Raw genomic sequence first — 21484 nt, forward strand, 5'->3', positions numbered from 1 at the left:
AGCCAAGGAGATTCTAGCTTTGCAGCATCTGGAAATCTGGATATAGGATTTCCCCTCAAGCCGCTGGAGAAACAGACGATAGTCACTATGGAAGCACTGTGGTCTGCTATGGAGAACCTTTACTCGGTATGTGCAAATTTTGTTACTGTTTCTTTAAATTCATCAACTAAGCTGCAATTTCAACAGCACTCTTCCAGACTGGAGCAGATGGAGAAATTCCTTGGATGTTAAAAGTATGTTGGCACCACAGGCTGGTGATAAAACTTTTATTTTGGTTCTCCAAGTTCTCAATCTTTCTCAAAAATAAAGTTTGAATTTAAGGTTTCTTAATTTTCCAATTTCTAGACTATTGGGTCCCCAGGAACTTTTTAAAAATTTCCTAATAACGATTTTGAAGATAGCAGCCACTAGTACTCCTCCTATTCAGTAAATCTATTATTTGTTACACACTGAATTTGAATTAAAAAGTGATGGGAAGGATTTGAATTTATCTGAATTATTAGAATCATTGCAAGTATTTGGAAAAGCTACTTTGCTTGTTTCCTTTGTTTTCTTACAGGATAAGGAGATTACTTTACTTCAGGCTTAAGAATGTCACCTTTTTCAGTAATAAAGTATAGTTTTTCCAGATGTCTCAAGATGGACATCATATAGACAAACTATTCTTTCATTAGGGGCAGTTTTTCCATTACAGTTTCCTTGTAAATGTTTTATTATCTATGAAGGGAAAATATATTTTCTGTGAACCTACCCAATTACTGTTCTTTTTGGAGGATAAGAGGGTGTCTGTAGCTTCTTCAAGTGCATCCTAGTTGGTAGGTTATTTTATGTTATCTGCAGGGTACTGCTCCTTTTCCTTTATTAATCCTTGTTTTCTCCATTTTTTCATGGCGTTTTCTTTGGTTCCTCCCTCTTAGTTTGTGGACTATATTGTTTATTCCTGTTTAACTAATGCCTAGCTAATGATGTCAACTAGCAAGTTCAGAATTCTATTTCTTTAATTTTGTTTTCTTTTCCTTATGATTGTTTAGCTAATGGTGTCAATTGCCATGCTTAACTTTGTTACTATTTCCTTTCAAAGTTGTTTTTCTGACTTTTTGTAAATCATAAATGCAAATTAAAAAAAAAGAAACCTTGAGTAAAATAAGAAATATCTATTGAGAAATTCCAAAAATATTAGGGTAGATATTCAAAGGGATTGAACCAAGCAGGAGAGGATCTAGGTAGTGTCGCTGAATTATCTCCGCCAACTGGCCATCCCCTAACCTAGGTGGTCCAGGGGCAGAGTTTGGTCTACTAACCAGCTAAGTAAGTAAATAAAGTTAGAACAGCAAAAAGGCTGTCCTAACTTTATGCACTGGTCTGAATATCGGCCAGTGCCCAGTTAACTTCCAGGTCAGTGCACAAACTCGGATATTCAATACCAGGAGCTGCGCATTCCCTAGCATTGACTATCTGGGATTAGTTCAGCTTGCCGCAGTGAGTGGTTTACAAGTCATGTACCACTGTGAGTTGAATATTACCCCCATTATTTAAACATTAAATCATATTAAAGAATAGCAAAGAATACAATTCTTGTTGTGATGTAAACAAACAAACAAACTATGAAATGAGAGGTGTGGAAGTCACTGTCCGTACCACCAGTGATAAATCTGATCTGAGATAATATTGGTGTATGGTCCAATAACACTTGTGCTCTTCTCATATGCCTCCCTGTGAACAAACACAATTAAAGAGAAATCACAAAGATCTGGTATAATATAGCACTGATTGGGAGCAACAGTCTGCTGCATGGTGAAATGGTTATTTCAAAGATAAATTATTTGTTAATTTGCTATCATATTAAGCACTGAGGCTTTCCCTATATTGAGGCAAAAATATCAGGTAAACACTGACTACCACATGCAAAACATAACCTAGATATACAATGCCGAACCTAATCCAAGCACCTGCATTAAATATATGGATCACTGCAGCTGCTGGGAGTTAACCAGGTGTCAGCCAATATTTAGACTGATCCCTGGATAACAACTCGGATAAAGTTAGGACAGTCTTTTTGCTGCTTTATCTTTATATAGGGGCGTATACCCAGTTAGTGGACTGAAAATCCAGTATAGCGCTGGAACGGTCTTGCCTGGATATTCAGTGGCATTATCCGAGTAAGGGGAAAGTTATCAACATGGGCTACCATTAGGGGAAGTTATTTTACTGTTAACCCAACCTCATTGTATAAAAAATAGGACCTGTGCTAAAATAGCAGGTTAGTGGTAAAATAACCCATTCTAATTGTAGCCCATGTTGATAATTTCCCCCCTAAGTGCTGAATCTGATTTCCTTATTACATATATAACTTTGTAATCTCCTAGATCTTTGGATAAAGTGGGATATAAATCAATAATTGAATTTAATTAAATTAAAATCTACATACAGAGTAGACAGTTTTCAGACAATTGATTTACATGGTTAAAATGAGTGAAGTGGAATGGGTAAATGTCTGTAAAATAATGAGTGGAGTGGAATGGGTAGATGTGAATCACTTGTTTGCTCTTTCTGAAAATACTAGGGCTAGGGGACAAGCAATGAAGCTACAAAGTAGTAAATTTAAAATAAATCGGAGAAAATATTTCTTCACTCAACGTGTAATTAAACTACTACTACTTATTATTTCTATAGCGCTACAAGGCATACGCAGTGCTCTCGAATTTGTTGCCAGAGAATGTGGTAAAAGCAGTTAGCTTAGTGCGGTTTTAAAAAGGTTTGCATAACTTCCTTAAAGAAAAATCCATAAGCCATTATTAAGCAAATGAAATGTCAGGCCTAAATTCATAAACATAACTTTTAAGTTCCTAAAATATGATTAAAAATTTTCAGTTGTAAGCTAAGTTTGGCTGAAGATGGGACACAAATGTAAGAGATCAGATTATTTTTGAGTATCAGACCCTTAGGGGTACTTTTACTAAGCTGTGGCATGTTTGTGATGCATGCTGAGGCCCCCCTTTTACCATAGCGGGTAAAAGGCTGGGTTTTTTTGTTTAAGAAATAGCTGTGCAGCAAGTGGAGCACTTGCACAGCCATTTCAGGGAGGAGCACTTACCACCACCCATTGAAGTGGCAGTCAGGGCTCCCTCACTAACCCAGCGGTAACGGGGCAGTGCATGGCACTGCCCGATTACCAACAGGTAAACACCGGCACAACAAAAATTAAAATATTTTTGTAGTGCTGGAAATGGCGCTTGCTGGGGGTGGGAACTATTGCCAGGCTGCTGCAATAGCCTGGCGGTACTTCTGGTTTAGCGAGCAGTAAGCCTGAATTGGGCTTACTGCCGCTTAGTAAAAGACCCCGTTAGTTTTTAGCTGAATTTTTAGCTGAAAACTTAGAAGGCTGTGATAACACCTCTGAGCAGAGTAAACAGCTTGGAAAAGGAGATATTTGCGTAGGGCTTTTTAAAAAAAAATCCCTCAGCCTGATATTCAACAATCACTTATCTATATTGTAGCAGCTAATAAATAAATAAATGCCCAGTACTATATGGATAATACTACTCAAAATACTTATAGACCATCTTGGCGCTATGCAGCTGTAACCAACTTTCCTGGAAGTTCTATAAATTATATTATCATTTGGTACTGTTAAGATATTACACTTATACAGTTATATCTGATGTGTGTATTCTGTAAAGTTTATGAATTGTTTGTATCACTCACTTGATTTTCTTGTCAATCTCAATTGATTTGGCTGCATCTATCCAACTCTGGGTTGTAGAGCTCATTTGGGCCCAGAGTCTCCAGGGCAGACCTTGTATTTGGTCTAGGTAAGGAGGAACCTCTTGCTCTTCTGCTCTATCACCTTTGATCTCTACAGATACAAAAAGATTATCCCTGATGTGTCTTTTGAATAAATGCAATTAAAAAAAAAGGACAGAAAGAAAACAGATTATCTCAACAAGGACAGTAGCACTGCTAGGAGAAAGGGAGAGATAAAAGCAAGAGAGGGACCCATTCTTGCAGAAGCTCTCCTAAAGATCAGAGCAGCAGCAAAGCCAGACTTCAAATCCCATTGATGCTCCATGAGACCTTAAGTAAGGTCCCATTGCCTCTGTAAAAAGCAGTAGAATCATTTACTAACATGTTAATGCAAATTAAATAAAACAAACACATTATTTTCAGTGGGGTCCAATATTCTAAAAAAGCCGAGTTCCTAAGTTTGTGCCCTATTTTCAGCCAAAGGGTCTGACATTTAAAATGTTTTGAGTTGCAGAAGAGGCTCCTGCCCACTTAAATCATGCTGAATGGGTCAGCAGGGCACTGTGGCATTGTCTGGGCAATACTGAGGTGGTCTGGGGGCAGAATTGGGGCAGTCCCAGAATTTATGGAGGCACAGACAATATTCAGTATGGGTGCCCACATAGATAACAAGGCAAGTTGGACCGCTTAAACAACAGTGCTAACTGCCCAGTTAGCTGTGTAGGTACGACATGGAATATTGTCTGTACTTGCTCTCCTGAATATCAGAGCTAGTACCTGGACATAGCCCGTCATTAAATATCTGAGTCTTTTATGGATGCCCCCCCTCCCCCCAGAGCCAGCAGAATAGCTTTCTTAGCCTTCTGCCAGCCAAGCTGCTTCCTGCTGAATCAAATGCAGTATAAAGGTGTGGAGCTGCTGTCTTGGTCATGCTGATGATGACTCTGCTGGTTCAGGAAGTTCATGTCAGAAGAGCCAGGACCAGCAGAGCCATCATCTATGCAGCCTAGACAGCAGCACTACATGCTTTATTTATTTATTTATTGCAGGAAGTAGTAGGACTGGAAGGGATTTTGAGGGGGTGGGGCAGCTGCTGGAGCAGGAGAAGGGAAGGGGAGGAAAAGTGCTGGACCAGAGTGCAGAGATGGTGAAGGTGGCCCATCCCAAAGAGTGAGATTGAAGGCCAATGAGTGATATTTTTCTCTTGGTATATTTGGGGTATAAATTTGGCCCAGTGGTGAAGGGATTGTGGCCTAAGGAAGGGCTGCTGGCTACTTTTATTGACTAGTAATGCCTTCATGTAAACTCAATTATTTCCAGCACTTATGATCACTAAACCATTCCCAGTTTTTATATCCCACATATCTCCAACAGGAATCAAAGCAGGTTACACTAAAAATTCAAACACTATCTGGAAACTGCCATAATTCAGAGATATTTATCAGATAAGAAAATTTTCAGTGCTTGTCTACATTGGAAATATTCTTCCATACTCCAAATCTGAACTGGAATTGAATTCCAGTTTGACAGATAAAAACACTTATAATGGATCTTATTAAATTCAACAAATAATTGGAACGAATGGACAGACGAATTGTCGGCTAAGACACTAAAGATCCAGTGGGCAACAGCCATAAAAAATCTTACAGATCAAACAGGCCACTTTAAAATCAATTCTAGCCCTAACTGGCAACCAGTGCAAATCCTTCAGCAAATATCATTACCACATTTCTCACCCATATTTTTTTTTGTTACATTTGTACCCTGCACTTTCCTACTCATGGCAGGCTCAATGTGGCTTACATGGAGCAATAAGTGACTTGCCCAGAGTCACAAGGAGCTGCCTGTGCCAGGAATTGAACTCAGTTCCTCAGTTCCCCAGGACCAAAGTCCACCACCCTAACCACTAGGCCACTCCTCCTCTCCTTGCATCCTCTTAAAAAAATCAAATCCAGGTGACAAAGCTGACGTATATTCTCAACCTTATCTCTAAAATAGTTAGCCAGATCCTCCATTGAGGGCTGCAATTCCTAGAAAGTTGGGTAACAGAAGCTGAGTTAGTCAGTCCTACAAACCTTGAACAGACTCTTTTGATCTAGCTGATCCTCCCCTATTAATTTTTGATGATATGTATTTTAGCCTCAGAAACAGCAAATTTGTAAGATTTTATCATAGCCTTCCAGCTTCTTTAGTTGTAGGTTCAGAGTCTTCCTCCATGCCCTTTCTAGTCTTCTACAGGAGGAGTAGCCTAGTGGTTAGTGCAGTGGACTTTGATCCTGGGGAGCTGGGTTTGATTCCCACTGCAGTTCCCTGTGACTCTGGGCAAGTCACTTAACCCTCCATTGTCCCAGGTATAAAATAAGTGCCTGTATATAATATGCAGGCAACTTTGATTGTAACCATAGAAAGGTGGTGTGCTGGTAAATGTTTAACAACAGGCTCTCTCCCCAGTCCACCTCTGCACCCCCCCCCCCCCCAATTGCAGAGCTGGCTATAGCCGGGGGGGGAGGCAATGCATTACTCCAGGAAAAAAAATTAAATGATCCCAGGTTCCAATCTAATTCATGTTTAATGTGGGATTTACGGCACATTTAATAAAATGCCGTAAATAAATATAAACTTTTAATGTTGAGCACCTGATTCTCAAAGTGGACATATTCCAAACACTATACTGAAAATAAGATGATTTTTTTCTACCTGATCATGCTGGCCCAGTATCTGATCCTGCTGCTATCTGTCTTCTTAACTCCGTTTCCAGGGCTTCCTTTCCATTTATTTCTTTACTTTCCGCCTTTCTTCTTCATTTCTTGCCCTACATCCGTAAGCAAAAGCTGGGTCCTCCGCAGACTTGACTGCCATGATAAGGATCCAGCTTCTGTCTATTTTCTTCATCCATGTACAGTTTTTCTCCTCTCGTCCTTTTCCCTCATCTCATCTCCTTCCTCACTCTTCCCTCCCCTCCATCCATGTCCAGCATTTCTTCTCACTCCCTTACCTCTCCATCCACCCATGTCCAGCAACCCTCCTCTCCCTCCTGCCCTCCCCTCCATCCACCCATACCCAGCAATTCTTTTCTCTCGCCTCATTTTGTTAATAATTCAAATCATTCCAAGTAAAAGGTTCCAAAATAATATACCCAGCTGCTGTATAGCTGTTCCCATCTCCCCCTTTTCCAGCATTACCCCCTTCTGTGTCTGCATCTCCCTCCTTTTCCAGCATTACCCCTTCCCGTGTCCCCATCCCCCCCCCTTTTCGAGCATTACCCCTCATGTCCCCATCTCCTCCCTTTTCCAGCATTCTGTCCATCATCCACCGTCTTCCCCCAGCATTGCTCCTTTATATTTCTATCTCAACCCATTTCCAGCATTGTTCTCTATATCCCTATCTGCCCTGATTTCCAGTAGTATCCCTCTGTGTCCCTATCTCCCCCCTTTCCAGCTCTGCCTCTTTGTATTCCATTGTCCCTACCCTCTCCCTATCCAGCATTGATCTTCTGCATCCCTGTACCTCTCTGCTCAGCATGTATATATATATAGCCTTTATCTGTCCCCTTGTTTAGCTTCTCCTGTCTCTTACCGTGCTTCCCAATCCCCACTCCACCTCAGGGCAACATTTGTTTTGCTACATTTGTACCCCGCGCTTTCCCACTCATGGCAGGCTCAATGCGGCTTACATATTGTATATATACAGGTACTTATTATTTGTACCTGGGGCAATCTCCCTGGCCTACTCCTATGGTCCATCTCTCACCACTTCTTTCTCTCTTCTCCACACCCCGCTCTTCCTTCCACCTGCTCTCTCCTGTCCCCGCAGTTCTCTGTAGTACTTCGGCACCGGCATTTAACATAGTCAACCTTCTACTGGCATTGGGGTCTCTTCTCAGGCCCATCCCACCTACGCGGAAAACAGGAAGTTGCATCAGAGTAGGTGGGGTGCACCTGAGAAGAGGCCCTGTTGAGAAGAGGTTGACTGTGTATCGCCAGTGACGAAGTACTATGGAGAATCGCGGAGACTGGAGATACAGGACTCATGCGCGGGGGAGGGGGGCATGGAGAAGGGAAAGAGGATAAATTTACCAAATGTGCAATGGGCAGCTTGGCCCCCTATATGCAGAGACCTGGGGCAGCTGCCCCATTTGCCCATTGGCAAAATATGCCAACCACTGCCAGCTGAAAATTCATCTTCCAGAAGTTAACCAGGCACCAGCTGATATTCAGACTTATGCCCAGTTAACTCAGTGGATAAAGCTAGAACAGCATTTTTGTTGTCCTCACTTTATCCACATACTTAGTGGGCTGAATATCAATACTAATCAGCTGAGTAGTGGTGCTGCCTAAACTCTGTCCTCACACCACTGGCCAACTCAGTGGTATTTAACAAGGCATTTAAATTCCTTTCAGTATTAATTTAGGCACTTAACCCTAGTAAATTTTCAAAGGGACTGAGTTTTTTTTTTGTTTTGTTACATTTGTACCCCACGCTTTCCCACTCATGGCAGGCTCAATGCGGTAGGCAATGGAGGGTTAAGTGACTTGCCCAGAGTCACAAGGAGCTGCCTGTGCAGGGAATCAAACTCAGTTCCTCAGGACCAAAGTCCACCACCCTAACCACTAGGCCACTCCTCCATCTTATGTTAGGAACATAAATCCTTTGAAAATTAGATCCAATATGGTTAACTCAGATTAACGTGTTAAAGAACATTAATGCCCATTAACTCATTAACACATTAGAAAAAGAGGCCCTTGGGGACAAGAAACATCTATTATACCTGAATGTAATGTGCCTTAAGCTGCTGCTGAGGGGTGTGAGCTAAGTCCAAATAATAAAGTACTCTTTGCAGCACTTCATAGCGATGCTACCAATTTTTCCAACAGGGTCATGGGATTTGAATTTCAAATTTCCTGACCAAGATTCAGACTCTGAGCAGAAGGAACAGCTTCTCTGAATGGATTGGTATCAATCCTCTCTTTAAATAGGCTTGTGGCACACTGGCAACTTTGTTACCTTTATCAGAACTTTATTGAGCATTACAGTGAAATCCCACCCCCCCCCCCCCACCTTCCCCAGGACAAAGATAGAAATATAATATGTAGAAAGTTAAAGAAAGGAGGGAAAAGAGTGAAAAGGTGAGTAAAAGTACAGACAGAGAGAGAGAGAGAGAAAGAGAGCAATGGACAGGCCTTAAGGGGAGAGGGACGGCATAATTCAGTTAATTGTTTTTCCAAGGGAACAGACTGGGGAAAAGTCTTTTTTGAACAAGGCCCCCAAAAACAAATATTTAACTAGCTCTGAAATGTGAATTGTAAAATTATTCACCTACCACAGTATAAAAACAGCAAGATCAAAGAAGCCAGAACAAGTTTCCAATTCATTGTTGAGCAACTGAGTTCAGAAAAGGATCTAACTCTGGAAAGGAATAGCAAGGCATTGAGTTATTGGATTTTTGGATATTAATACTGAGGGTTAAGGTTTCAAGAATTTACTTATTGTACCTGTCTTGGCAATATCTTCTCTGCTGGATAAATGACTCTGTGTGTGTGAGAGATATTAAAACCTATAAAGACAAAATCACAGAGTATTATCACTGTACTATTCCCTTCCAAGATCCCTGCTCTATGCACTATAGAGAAATGTTCTCTGTGGCCTAATTTTATGCTCATAAAAAGTACATTACACGATGAGTGAATCCTGTTGCTCTCCCCTCATCTGTAGCTCAGTCTCCTAGCTTCCTGCATTCACTGGCAAGTCCTGGAGATTTAGCATCTGCGACCGACCTTGTTCAGAGTGCTTGGCCTCTGGTATGAAAGAAACAGAAATGAAACACTGAGTAAATTAAGTAGTCTATGTCACAGCTCTGATTCCAAGTCCTAAGTCCAAACAAACAGATTATTTTGCTGACTTTACTTAAACTGATATCCACGTCAGCTTCAAAAAACACGAAAGGGGGCTGGATGACTGTTTAAATCATAAAATGCTTCACTTTTTATTTATTGGGATTTATTTACCATATTTTTTAAGGAATTCACTCAAGGCGGTGTAAAATAAGAATAAATCAAACATGAGCAATAGACAATTACAGCAGTAAAAATATTCAAATAACAATACAAAGTATGGCATAATATATTACTTACAATGTCAACACAATATGTAATAGAACATTTTAATTGACAGTGTAGGGTATAAGCAAAGAAGGAACCTATAAATAGGTAAGAGAGTAAGAGGAGTTAGAAAGTAAGGTGACTAATTTAAAGAAAGTTGCACATGTCCACTTTTATATCCACATGTCCACTTTCTTACCTTTGCCCTGTTCTATGAGTATGTCTTAATCAGTAATATCATAGAGACTGATGTCACATGCACCTCCTAGTCTGGGCACAAAGTTTACTCAGCTTCACTGTTTCCTGTGCAATTGCAAGTCTATGAGGGTTTTGGGTCTTCTGTATGTACATCGATTTACTCAGCTTTTCTCCAGAACCACTATTCATGTCTCCCACCAATACTACCACCAATGACACTGATATGAAGTCATGCAGGGAGTGCTGCACTGGGGGTGGAAACTGCAGTGCCACAAGTTTTACTTCCACTAATATCCCCCACGCAGTTTGGGATTGACAGTAGCAAGGTTGATCCATGTGCCTTACAGCAAAATCACACTAAAGCAAAGCAAACAGAAGTCAACATAAACATAAGAACATGTATTTCCACTATTCATTATGTATTGTAAGCCACATTGAGCCTGCAAAGAGGTGGGAAAATGTGGGATACAAATGCAACAAATAAATAAAAGTAGCCATACTGTGTCAGACCAATGGTCCATCTAGCTTAGATGGAAAACAGTGGCCGAGCAAGGTCACAAGTACCTAGCAGAAACCCAAATCGTGGCAGTGGCTTCCCTATGTCTGTCTCAATAGCAGACTATGGATTTTTCTTCCAGAAACTTGTCCAAACCTTTTTTTTTAACTCAGATGCACTAACAGTTGGTTACCACATCCTCCGGAAAAGAGTTCCATAGTTAACTATTTGTTGAGTGAAAAATATTTACTCCTATTTGTTTTAAAAAATATTTCCATCTAACTTCCTTGAGTGTTACCTAGTCCTTGTACTTTTGGAACGAGTAAAAAAAAAAATCAGTTTACATCTACTTGGTCTACACCACTCAGGATTTTGTAGACCTCGATCATATCTCCACTCATTGGTCTCTTTTCCAAGCTGAAGAGCCCTAACCTCTTTAGCCATTCCTCATATCATTTTGGTCAATTCTTCTTTGAACCTTTTCTAATTCCGCTATATCTTTTTTGAGATACGTCAATCAGAACTGAATGCAATACTCAAGGTACGGTTGCACTATAGAGCGATACAGAGGCATTATAGTATTTTTGGTCTTATTCACCATACATTTCCTAATAATTCCTAGCATCCTGTTTGCTTTTTTGGCCACCACCACCACAAACTGAGCATAAGATTTCAGAATATTATCTACAATGACACCTAGATCTTTTTCTTGAGTGCTAACCCCCAAGGTGGACCCTAGCATCAGGTAACTATGATTTGGATTATTCTTTCCAATGTGCATCACCTTGCATTTGTCCACATTAAATTTCATCTGCCATTTGGATGCCCAGTCTTCCAATTTCCTAAGGTCTTCCTGCAATATTTCACAGTCCACACATATTTTTAACAACCTTGAATAGTTTTGTGTCATCTGCAAATTTAATCACCTCACTCATCATTTCGACTTCCACTCATCCCTGTGGCACTCCACTGTTCACCCTCCTCCATTGAGAGAAATGTCAATTTAACCCTGCCCTCTGTTTTCTGTCCAATGACCAATTCCTAATCCACACCAGAGCATTGCCTCCTATCCCATGACTCTTTAATTTTCTCAGGAGTCTCTCATGAGGAACCTTACCAAAAGGTTTCTGAAAATCTAGATACACTACTTCAACCAGCTCACCATTATCTGCATGTTTATTCATGCCTTCAAAGAAATGAAGCAAATCGGTGAGGTAACACTTCCCTTGGCTGAACCCATGCTGACTCTGTCCCATTAAACCATGTTTGTCTATGTGTTCTGTAATTTTATTCTTTATAATAGTTTCTACTATTTTTCTTGGCATTGACATCAGGCTTACTGGTCTGTAATTTCCACGATTACCCCTGGAACACTTTTTAAAAATCGACGTCACATTAGTCAACCTGCAATCTTCAGGTACTACAGACTATTTTAAAGACAGGTTACATATTAATAATTGCATGATCAGCAATTTCATGCTTGAGTTCTTTGAGTACCCTTGGATGTATGCCATCTGGTCCAGGTGATTTACTACTCTTTAATTTGTCAATTTGGCTCCAGGTTCACAGAGATTTCTTTCAGTTCCTCTGCACCATCACCCGTGAAAACCATTTCTGGTACAGGCAGATCTCTTACATCTTCTTCTGTAAAGACCAAAGTAAAGAATTCATTCAGTTTCTCCACTATGGCCTTGTCCTCCCTGAGCGCCCCTTTTGCTCCTTCGTGATCTAACGGTCCCATGGATTCCCTCACAGGCTTTCTGCTGTACCTGAAGTTGTTACTTTGGCAAGTTTGTCTTTATGTTATCTTTTAGCCTTCATCATTAATGCTTTGCATCTGACTTGCCAGTATTTATGTTGCTTCTTATTTTTGTCATTTGGGTCCTTTTTCCATTCTTTGAAGGACAATCTTTTGGATGTAATAGCCTCTTTCACGTCACCTTTTAACTATGCTGGCTGTTGTTTTCTCTTCTTTCCACCTTTGCAAATACGTATGCTTCACTTCCAGGTTTACTTGGGCATGCGCACGAACCGTGCTTACCGCAAAACTCTCTTATGTACCACATGAATAGGCAAAAAAAAGGCAGCCATTTTAAGTATGTGCAGTTGCCAGTTTCCCCTGAGGATGCCATGATCTCCTGTTGGGAATTTCTACTGTTTTTTCAGCCTTCAGATGAGCATTTTGAGAGTTGCTTTTTATAGCTGCATTATTGCCGATATCATTGATATGCTGGATTGTATTGCTGAAAACTTTCATTGACTGGAACTTTTTTTTGACTATTCATGTGGTATCTCTGTCTGTTTGCAATCTTTTGTAATTATTATTATTGTGAAGTTTGTTTTAAAGCCCTGTTATTTCTGAGGTCTTTTTTCTCCACATTGTTTTGGGATTGCAAGGCAGTAGGAGGTACCTTGAATAGAGGCACAGCTATTTCTTCTTTTAAAAATGACAGTCTTGTACCCGGCTGCAGTAAAAGGGGGCCTCAGCGTGCATCAACAACACACGCTAAATCTAGCACAGGCCTCCTTTTACCACAGCTTAGTAAAAGGGGCCCTTAGATTCTTATTTCGTAAGCAGTAATTACTCTCTTACCCTTAAAACAATCATGACTTTCTAGTAAATGCCAATGTTTGTGAATTATTTAGCATAAGTGTGAATATCTAAGCATGCATACAAAATCTGGACACACTTTTATCTTGTTTTTGTGTTAATAATATTTCTCTACTGGTATGTTTTGCCTTATGATGACCTTCAAGTACATATTTATCAGGGTAACCTCTTGTCTTAAACGTTGAGGCCATATGCATTGCTTGCATTTCAAAATCCACATGCAAAGGCATAGAAATTGGCTAAGTGGAAGATTTTTTTAAAATTTCTATTGTGAAAACTGGAATAGTGTAAATAAGTGTTATGATCTGTTGATTTTTTATAAACTGATGTTTCAAATTTTTTTTATTGGATATTAGATCATACAGATATCAAAAATTAAGTAATATACAAAGGAACTGAAAATAAAACTTTTACAGTGTCACAGAAAATAACAACATCATCAGTTGCAATGCATATAGTCCAGATAAAACAGCTGGAGTATGACGGATTTTGTGAAAAAGAAGTTGATTAGTGAGATCTCCGGTAATTATCAAAGGGGATGCCATAATTTCTGAACATTTTGAAGACATCAAGACTTAATTGCAGCTGATTCTTCATAAGATCGGATAGCGCAAAGATGGTTCCACCATTCGTGAATACTGACGTTCCTGTTGTTTTTCCAATGGAGTACAACTGTGTGAGAAGCTAGAGCCATCATTATATCAAAAAGTTTACAGGAGGAATCTGGAACAGGAAGTTCCGAGGTAGTGGAATCAAGAATAATGATTTTATATGATAAATGGTGTTTAGAGTCTATTGAGAGAATTAAGGATATTCTTTGCCATACCTCTAACCAGTAAGAGTTAACACTTTGAAGAGAAAAAAGTGTTCAAGATTGCCATCTGAAGATATGCATGACCAGCAGGTAGATGGAAGGCGATTGTGCGTTACCTTAGATATTTTAGTTGGAGTCCAGTAGGCATTGTGGCTAATAAAGAAGGATGATTGTGAGATTCCAGCAGATAATGTCAGATGATTTGTTTTTGATCAGAATATGAAGATATAATGTCTATAATGTCCGCTAGCAGATCCAATTGGCTTTCCCAAGCAAACTATTTTTTTATAGAGATTAGTTAAACATTCATGAAGTTGTTTATAGATCTGATGTCTCAATGCTACTGCCAATTTTCTTAACTAGGACATCCAAAAAAATTAATCTCACTAAGATGAAATGACATTTTAAAATGGAGATTTTTTTCAAATGGAGATTTGGATTCCTGGTGTTCAGCCAATCGTGGAACAATTTCACTCTTTCTATGTTGCTCTTCCAAATAATGAAAATATCAATATAGTGTTTATATAAATATATTTAATCTTGCAACAGATGTTCTTTCAGGAAAGTAATCTCCAATGATGCTACATATAAATTTGCCAAATCGGGAGCCATAGAGGCCCCCATGGCAGTACCTTTTATTTGTTAGTGGTATTTGTCTTGAAACTGGAAATAATTTTTTGTAAGTGCAATGGTAGCAAAAGTAATAAGAAAATTAGGTATTCTGCAGTAAGTAGTCCTCCCTTTCAAAAGGCCATGTTTACTTAGATGCGCTAGCTTAATTAGCTCTCACTAATACTAGAAACATCCTTATATTCCTATGGGTGTCTCTAGTAATTTTTAGCATGCACTAAAAACGTTAGCGCACCTACAGTGTGGCCTAGTAAACAAGGCACAAAGTGTTTTCTACTATCAACAAAGCCTCAAGTTAAGGTATACTTGTGTACAAAGAATCGATATCCTTGGTGGCAAAAATGGTATCTGAAATCATAATTTAAATTACTCAAAATATTGATAAAATGTGTGGAATCTCTAATGTACGAATCAATAAGTGGAATGTGTGAGTGAAAAAAACATCTACAAAAACAATGGGTCTGCCAGGTGGATGAGTGAAAGATTTATGTATTTTAGGTAGAATATAGATTGTCAAGACAACTGGAGATTATCCAACAAAAACTCTTTATCTTTAGTAGTTATAAAGCCTGCTCCAGCTGCTAATTCTACAATTTCTGCTATTTCCTTTTGTAAGGACAACGTAGAGTCACTTTGAAGGGGGGATATAATACTCATAATCCATAAGCTGCTTATCTAAGGACCCCTTTTACTAAGCAGTGCTATGAAAAGTAGCACAGATGCGCTTTCTGTGGCTTTTAGCGTGCTGGAGCTGAAATGACTGCATCTGGTAATAGTGTGTCTAGGGGTATAGTTGCGCTACCTCAGATGCACACCATATATAGGCTGTGCTACTGACAAATTCATTAATGTGGGCTAAAGTCATCAGGCAGGGAAGTCAGTCACTTTTTAAAGGAACTGGTGTATTGGGAGGCAATATGATGGGAGCAATTGCTCTGTGGATGAGGTTGATCACCAAGCTGTGGGAGAAAGTGGCCTAGGTATGTGGGAACAGCACATGGCCAAGGCAGGTTTTTCCCACTCACCAAAAGGTGATTGTAACACTTCTGTCAGCAATGGCTGTGCACAACATCCACATTATCCTGCTACCCAATTAACACACGGTAAAGGCTCACGTGTCACTCTGGTGGCTATCGGCCAGCGCATCACGATGGCTGCTTGCAGGTTGATGACCACTGTCCACAACTCCTCCACAGGCTACCAAATCTCAGCCATTTTGCTGCATGGCAAATAGTATGTGCAAACAGCAGCCATACTATACAGTGCCTAGTTTGGCCTGGCAGTAGTGGTGTGTTTGTGGTGCCTTCTACCTCTCCCCCAAGCCCTCTCAGGCTTTCTTTAAATGGCCCCATGGGTAGGTCAAATGCAGTGGACACCACAGTCTCTGTGTCTCAAAGCTGCAGGGGTCACGTCAGTCACAGATGAGAAGGTAAACAGAAAGGAGCCACCAATGAACACGGTAACTCTTATCAGGGCCTGTGATGTACTGTAGGAACACAGTACATGGGGGTGGGGGTAGGGGGGAATGCTTCCATCTTGTGTCCCTGCCCAGGAATTGATATATCGACACCTTTATGCACTGTGACATCTGTAACTTGTTACCACCTAACCCAGGCTTTCACAAGTCATGGAGGGTGTGAAGGGGAGGATAAGGGTTTTGAACAGATGGAAGTGGAGGGGGGAGAAGGAAGGAGGCTCAAGAGCCGAGGGAGACAGAGCAGAGCCTTACCTTTAATCATTCCTCAGGGAGAGAGAGAGAGAAGGGAAAAGGTAGTGCCCCCTAGAAAATAGAGGTGGGAGAGGGACTACATTTCCCAGTATCCCCGGGGAAAACCCTGGCATAGGGATTATTGGCCTCAGCATTCCCCGGGAGAAGGCTCTGACAAGGCAAGGGAGGGGCACCTGGAACATAATCAAGTAAGAGAGGAACAGCTGCCCAGAGTAGAGGAGAATGAGCCCATGGACTGGCAAGCTGCTGGAGAGAAGGAGCAGGAGGCAGGCTCTGAGGAACCCATGGATCTTTCTGCCTGAGCTCAGGCCTTGAAAGCTAAACTGAAAAACCAGGTGAACTCTTGGTGTCACAGCTGGGCTGAAAGTGGAAAGGGGAAAGGTCATGCGGGAGGAGGGTCAGTGAAGTAATAGAGTGACCCAGAAAGGGTGGGATCTTTTCCTCTTTCCCAAAAGAGTTCAGGCTGTGTTCTTTGAAGAGACTGTGTGTCTGAACTGAGTGCTAAGGCATTGAGCACTGTGGATTTTGAACTGTTGGGAAAACAAAACCTTCTTTTGTGTGGGGGAGGGGAAAGTAAGCTACAGTGTTTTTTTTTCTTCCTTTTTGTGGGCTGAGGTCCACAGAACTGTGTGTTTTGAACTGTTTGCAGAAACCCCGTGGGGGTGGACAAGATACAGGGATTCTTTTCGGGGTGTGAAGTTGGACTACAGAGGAACCTATCTGTGGGGACTGTTAATTTGGCTCCAACTGATTTGTGCAGCAGCTGAAAGGGGACGTGTTTGTGTTTCTGCTGTACCTGGGTCCTGAGAGAAAAGCAGGAGCAACTGTTTGAAGGGCTGCAGGATTCCTTTTGCAAGTTACTGAACTGTGAATCCCTGACAATAAAGGAGCTTGGTGACTTTTACCTTTTTGAAGTTTATTTTCTTTGAGCCCTGCCCTGCGGACTGCAGTGGGCCGGGAGGCTGAGTGGCCAGGGTGGAGGCAAGATCCCGAAGACCCTCGGGCGGAGGGAAGGATCTTTCACAAGTGGTGGCAGTGGTGGGATCCACAGCGGACGTCCACGCAGAAGGAAGGTGGACCCAAGGGGAGCCCGAAGCCCGTCGAGGGGGCCAACGCTGAGAGCAGCGCAGACTCGTCTCTGCTTCCGGTAAGCATATACGGGAGCAGGGGTGGAGTGGAGGTGAAAAAGGAGTGGCTAGTGGGGACCAGGTGTCACGGTGCTGCACTTGGAGAGTTTTTTTTTTGTGCCCTCTTTGTAGGTGACGGCAGCAGCACCCACGATGGATCCTAAGGAGGTTTTCACCTGGATGACCCTGCAATTCCAAAAGCAGCAAGAATTGGCGGAAAAGATAATTGGGGATTCCCTGGCGGCTAATCGAGCCCAGCAACAGCCGGTACTGGACCTGTTCCAGGAGTTTCTGCAGAGGGAAGCACACGCCCAGGGAGCCGTGAGTGTGACAAGAGACCGGGACTTTACAAGTATGGTAGGACCGTATCCTATGAACTGGCTCACCTGGGGTAAACTATCAGAGAAGGACAACGTAGATGACTTTTTGTGTGCTTTCGAGAGGGTGGCGGTGGCCGCTAAATGGCCTCAAGAACAATGGGCCATTCGTCTAGCCCCTTCTCTATCAGGGGAGGCACTAGCGGCTTTCCGTGGACTGTCGCCCATAGATGATGGGGATTACCTTAGGGTGAAAGAGGCCATCAGGGATAGGTATGGGATTAGTGCTCAGGCCTATCGTAGGCAATTTAGGGCCCTAGCTTGGGGGAAAGGGGAGTCTCCCAAGGGCCTAGCCATGAAATTGATGGACCTAGCGAAGAAGTGGCTAGAGCCGGAGGGACGTACGGTTGAAGATATCTTACAGGAAATAGTGCTAGAACAATTCCTGCAAGCCTTACCCGAGGAGGTAAGGGTATTGGTGGTACGGAGGGGATGTGCTACCTTAGAGGAAGTGGTGGGGAGCCTAGAGTGCTGTTTAGAAGCCCAACACTGGTGTAAGGTGGGGAAAGACCAGGGGGGAGGGGCAGTTCGTGTCAGCCCTCCCGAGACCCGGGTTCTTCCGTGCCTGACCCCAAAGGGAGGTCCAGGGGAAGCCCCGGAGCTGTCCAGGTCTAAAGGCCCGCCTCCTCAGGGAAGGGACATTAAGGGGGCAGGGCTGTCCAAAGAGCGCATCTGTTATCAGTGTGGAGGAAGGGGGCATTTCCAAAGCTAGTGTCCTGGGCGAGCGGGCTGGATCTCATGGGTCTCTCCCAGTGCCCAATCTAGTTATACCCAGGGGTAGAGGTGGAGGGCATCCCGGTGAAGGCTCTGTTGGACTCCGGGGCGGATCAGTCAATGATGTCGAGAGGCCTATGGGAAAAGATAAGGGATACCAGAGGGGCTGACAGGGGGACTTATGACGGGCAGGTGGTGATCCAGTGTATCCATGGGGCCAGCACTCCGTACAGGTTGCACCGGGTCAGCATTAGGGGTCCCACGGGGAAGATAAAGCTCGCCATAGCGGTTTTGCCCAGATTGCCCCAAGAGTTGATTTTGGGCAGGGATTGGCCTCCATTCGCAGATTGTATAGAGAGTAAGAGGGTTATGGTCAGTGGTGTGCTGGAGCCGGCTCGCACTGGCTCGCAAGAGCCGCTTGTTAAATTTTGACCGCTCTTGCGAGCCGGTTGTTGTTGGGGGCGAGCCGGCTCCATTGCGGGAGGTAAGCATGGCAGGAGGGCGCCATCACTGGCCATGCTTACCTCCCCTGCCGCTCCGAAGCATGTACAACCATGTCCTTCGCCCCCCTCCGTCTTTTTTTAATTACCTCCGTCGAAGCGCTGCCATTTAAAGCCCTGCTGCGTGCTGGCTGAATGTCTCCAGGCTTCCCCTGCTTGATTCGGATGATGTTCGTGCCTTAGTCCCGCCTTCATTCTGACGTCATTTCCTTTTTCGTGAAGGCGGGACTAAGGCACGAACATCATCCGAATCAAGCAGGGGAAGCCTGGAGACAGCCAGCCAGCACGCAGCAGGGCTTTAAATGGCGGCGCTTCAACGGAGGTAATTAAAAAAAGACGGAAGGGAGCGGGAGGGGAGGGTGGGAGTGAAGGACATCTTTGGACATGCTTCAGAGCGGCAGGGGAGGGAGGAGAATCGCTGGATGGGTAGAGGGGGGGCAGGGGAGAGACTTGCTGAGCATGGGTGGGTAGAGGGGGGCAGGGAAGAGACCTGCTGGGCATGGATGGGCAGAGGGGGGCAGGGGAGAGAACTGCTGGGCATGGATGGGCAGAGGGAGGCAGGGGAGAGAATTGCTGGGCATGGATGGGCAGAGGGAGGCAGGGGAGAGAATTGCTGGGCACGGATGGGCAGGGGAGAGAATTGCTGGGCTTGGTTGGGCAGAGGGGGGCAGGGGAGAGAACTGCTGGGCATGGATGGACAGAGGGAGGCAGGGGAGAGAATTGCTGGCTATGGATGGGCAGAGGGAGGCAGGGGAGAGATTTGCTGGCCATAGATGGGCAGGGGAGAGAATTGCTGGGCATGGATGGGCAGAGGGGGGCAGGGGAGAGAACTGCTGGGCATGGATGGGCAGAGGGAGGCAGGGAAGAGAATTGCTGGCTATGGATGGGCAGAGGGAGGCAGGGGAGAGATTTGCTGGCCATAGATGGGCAGGGGAGAGAATTGCTGGGCATGGATGGGCAGAGGGGGGCAGGGGAGAGAATTGCTGGGCATGGATGGGCAGAGGGAGGCAGGGGAGAGAATTGCTGGGCACGGATGGGCAGGGGAGAGAATTGCTGGGCTTGGTTGGGCAGAGGGGGGCAGGGGAGAGAACTGCTGGCTATGGATGGGCAGAGGGAGGCAGGGGAGAGATTTGCTGGCCATAGATGGGCAGGGGAGAGAATTGCTGGGCTTGGTTGGGCAGAGGGGGGCAGGGGAGAGAACTGCTGGGCATGGATGGACAGAGGGAGGCAGGGGAGAGAATTGCTGGCTATGGATGGGCAGAGGGAGGCAGGGGAGAGATTTGCTGGCCATAGATGGGCAGGGGAGAGAATTGCTGGGCATGGATGGGCAGAGGGGGGCAGGGGAGAGAACTGCTGGGCATGGATGGGCAGAGGGAGGCAGGGGAGAGAATTGCTGGGCATGGATGGGCAGAGGGGGGCAGGGGAGAGAACTGCTGGGCATGGATGGGCAGAGTGAGGCAGGGGAGAGATTTGCTGGCCATGGATGGGCAGGGGAGAGAATTGCTGGGCATGGATGGGCAGAGGGAGGCAGGGGAGAGAACTTCTGGGCATGGATGGGCAGAGGGAGGCAGGGGAGAGAATTGCTGGGCACGGATGGGCTGGGGAGAGAATTGCTGGGCATGGATGGGCAGAGGGAGGCAGGAGAGAGAATTGCTGGCCATGGATGGGCAGAGGGAGGCAGGGGAGAGAATTGCTGGGCATGGATGGGCAGAGGAGAGAATTGCTAGGCAGAGGGGGCAGGGGAGGGAAGAGAATTGCTGGGTATGGATGGATAGAGAGGGGCAGGGGAGAGAGGAGAGTTTCAGGACATGGATGGCGGGGAGAGCAAGAGAAATTCTGGACATGGATGGAGGGGAGGGAAGGGAGAGAGAAGAAATGCTGGACATGGAGGGAAGATAGAGGAAGGAGATTAGATGAGGGAAAAGGAAGTGAGGAGAGAAACTGCACATGGATGGAGAAAATAGGCAGAAGCTGGATCCACTGTACAGTCAAGTATGCGGAGGACCAGAAATGAAGAAGAAAGGAGGAAAGAAAAGAAATAAATGAAAAGGAAGCCCTGGAAACGGAGTCAAGGGAATAGATAGAGAACAGCAGAATCAGATACTGGACCAGCATGATCAGAGAAACAAAGTCACCAGACAACAAAGGTAGAAAAAATATAATTTTATTTTCATTATAGTGTTTGGAATATGTCCACTTTGAGAATCAGGTGCTGAACGTTAAAAGTTTATGTTTATTTACTTATTTATGGCATTTTATCCCATATTAAACATGAATTAGATTGGAACCTGGGATCATTTAATTTTTTTTTCCTGGAGAGAGTAATGTGTTGGCCGCTGCGCCCCCCCCCCCCCCCCGGGTATAGCCAGCTCTGCAATTTTTTGGGGGGGGCGCAGAGGTGGACGGGGGGGCGCAGAGGTAGATGGGGGGGCGCCAAGGTGGACGG

At 43.8% G+C, this 21484-nt stretch overlaps 1 protein-coding gene across 1 annotated transcript; it reads right to left on the bottom strand.

Annotated features, from left to right (window-relative positions):
• Nucleotides 1–1549: 1549 nt before the first annotated feature.
• LOC115476236 (apolipoprotein C-II-like) lies at nt 1550–9557 on the bottom strand. The gene is made up of 5 exons (XM_030212503.1): nt 9419–9557; nt 9237–9298; nt 9065–9150; nt 3706–3856; nt 1550–1713 (listed from the first exon to the last, which is right to left on the bottom strand). Exons 3-5 carry the CDS (start codon nt 9114–9116, stop codon nt 1626–1628), a joined length of 291 nt encoding a protein of 96 aa, XP_030068363.1. The 5' UTR covers nt 9117–9150; nt 9237–9298; nt 9419–9557; the 3' UTR covers nt 1550–1625.
• Nucleotides 9558–21484: the final 11927 nt, after the last annotated feature.

The sequence above is a fragment of the Microcaecilia unicolor genome, chromosome 8 (assembly GCF_901765095.1).
Source record: "Microcaecilia unicolor chromosome 8, aMicUni1.1, whole genome shotgun sequence".
Taxonomy (NCBI): Eukaryota; Metazoa; Chordata; class Amphibia; order Gymnophiona; family Siphonopidae; genus Microcaecilia; species Microcaecilia unicolor.

Excerpts from the sequence above, each read along its gene's own strand:
- LOC115476236 (XM_030212503.1), bottom strand. The coding sequence starts at position 9,116 with ATGAATTGGAAACTTGTTCTGGCTTCTTTGATCTTGCTGTTTTTATAC. Across the intron at positions 3,857-9,064 it reads CTTGCTGTTTTTATACTGTG|AGATCAAAGGTGATAGAGCA; the intron begins GTAGGTGAATAA and ends TTGTATCTGTAG. Across the intron at positions 1,714-3,705 it reads GAGATTGACAAGAAAATCAA|GGAGGCATATGAGAAGAGCA; the intron begins GTGAGTGATACA and ends GTTTGTTCACAG.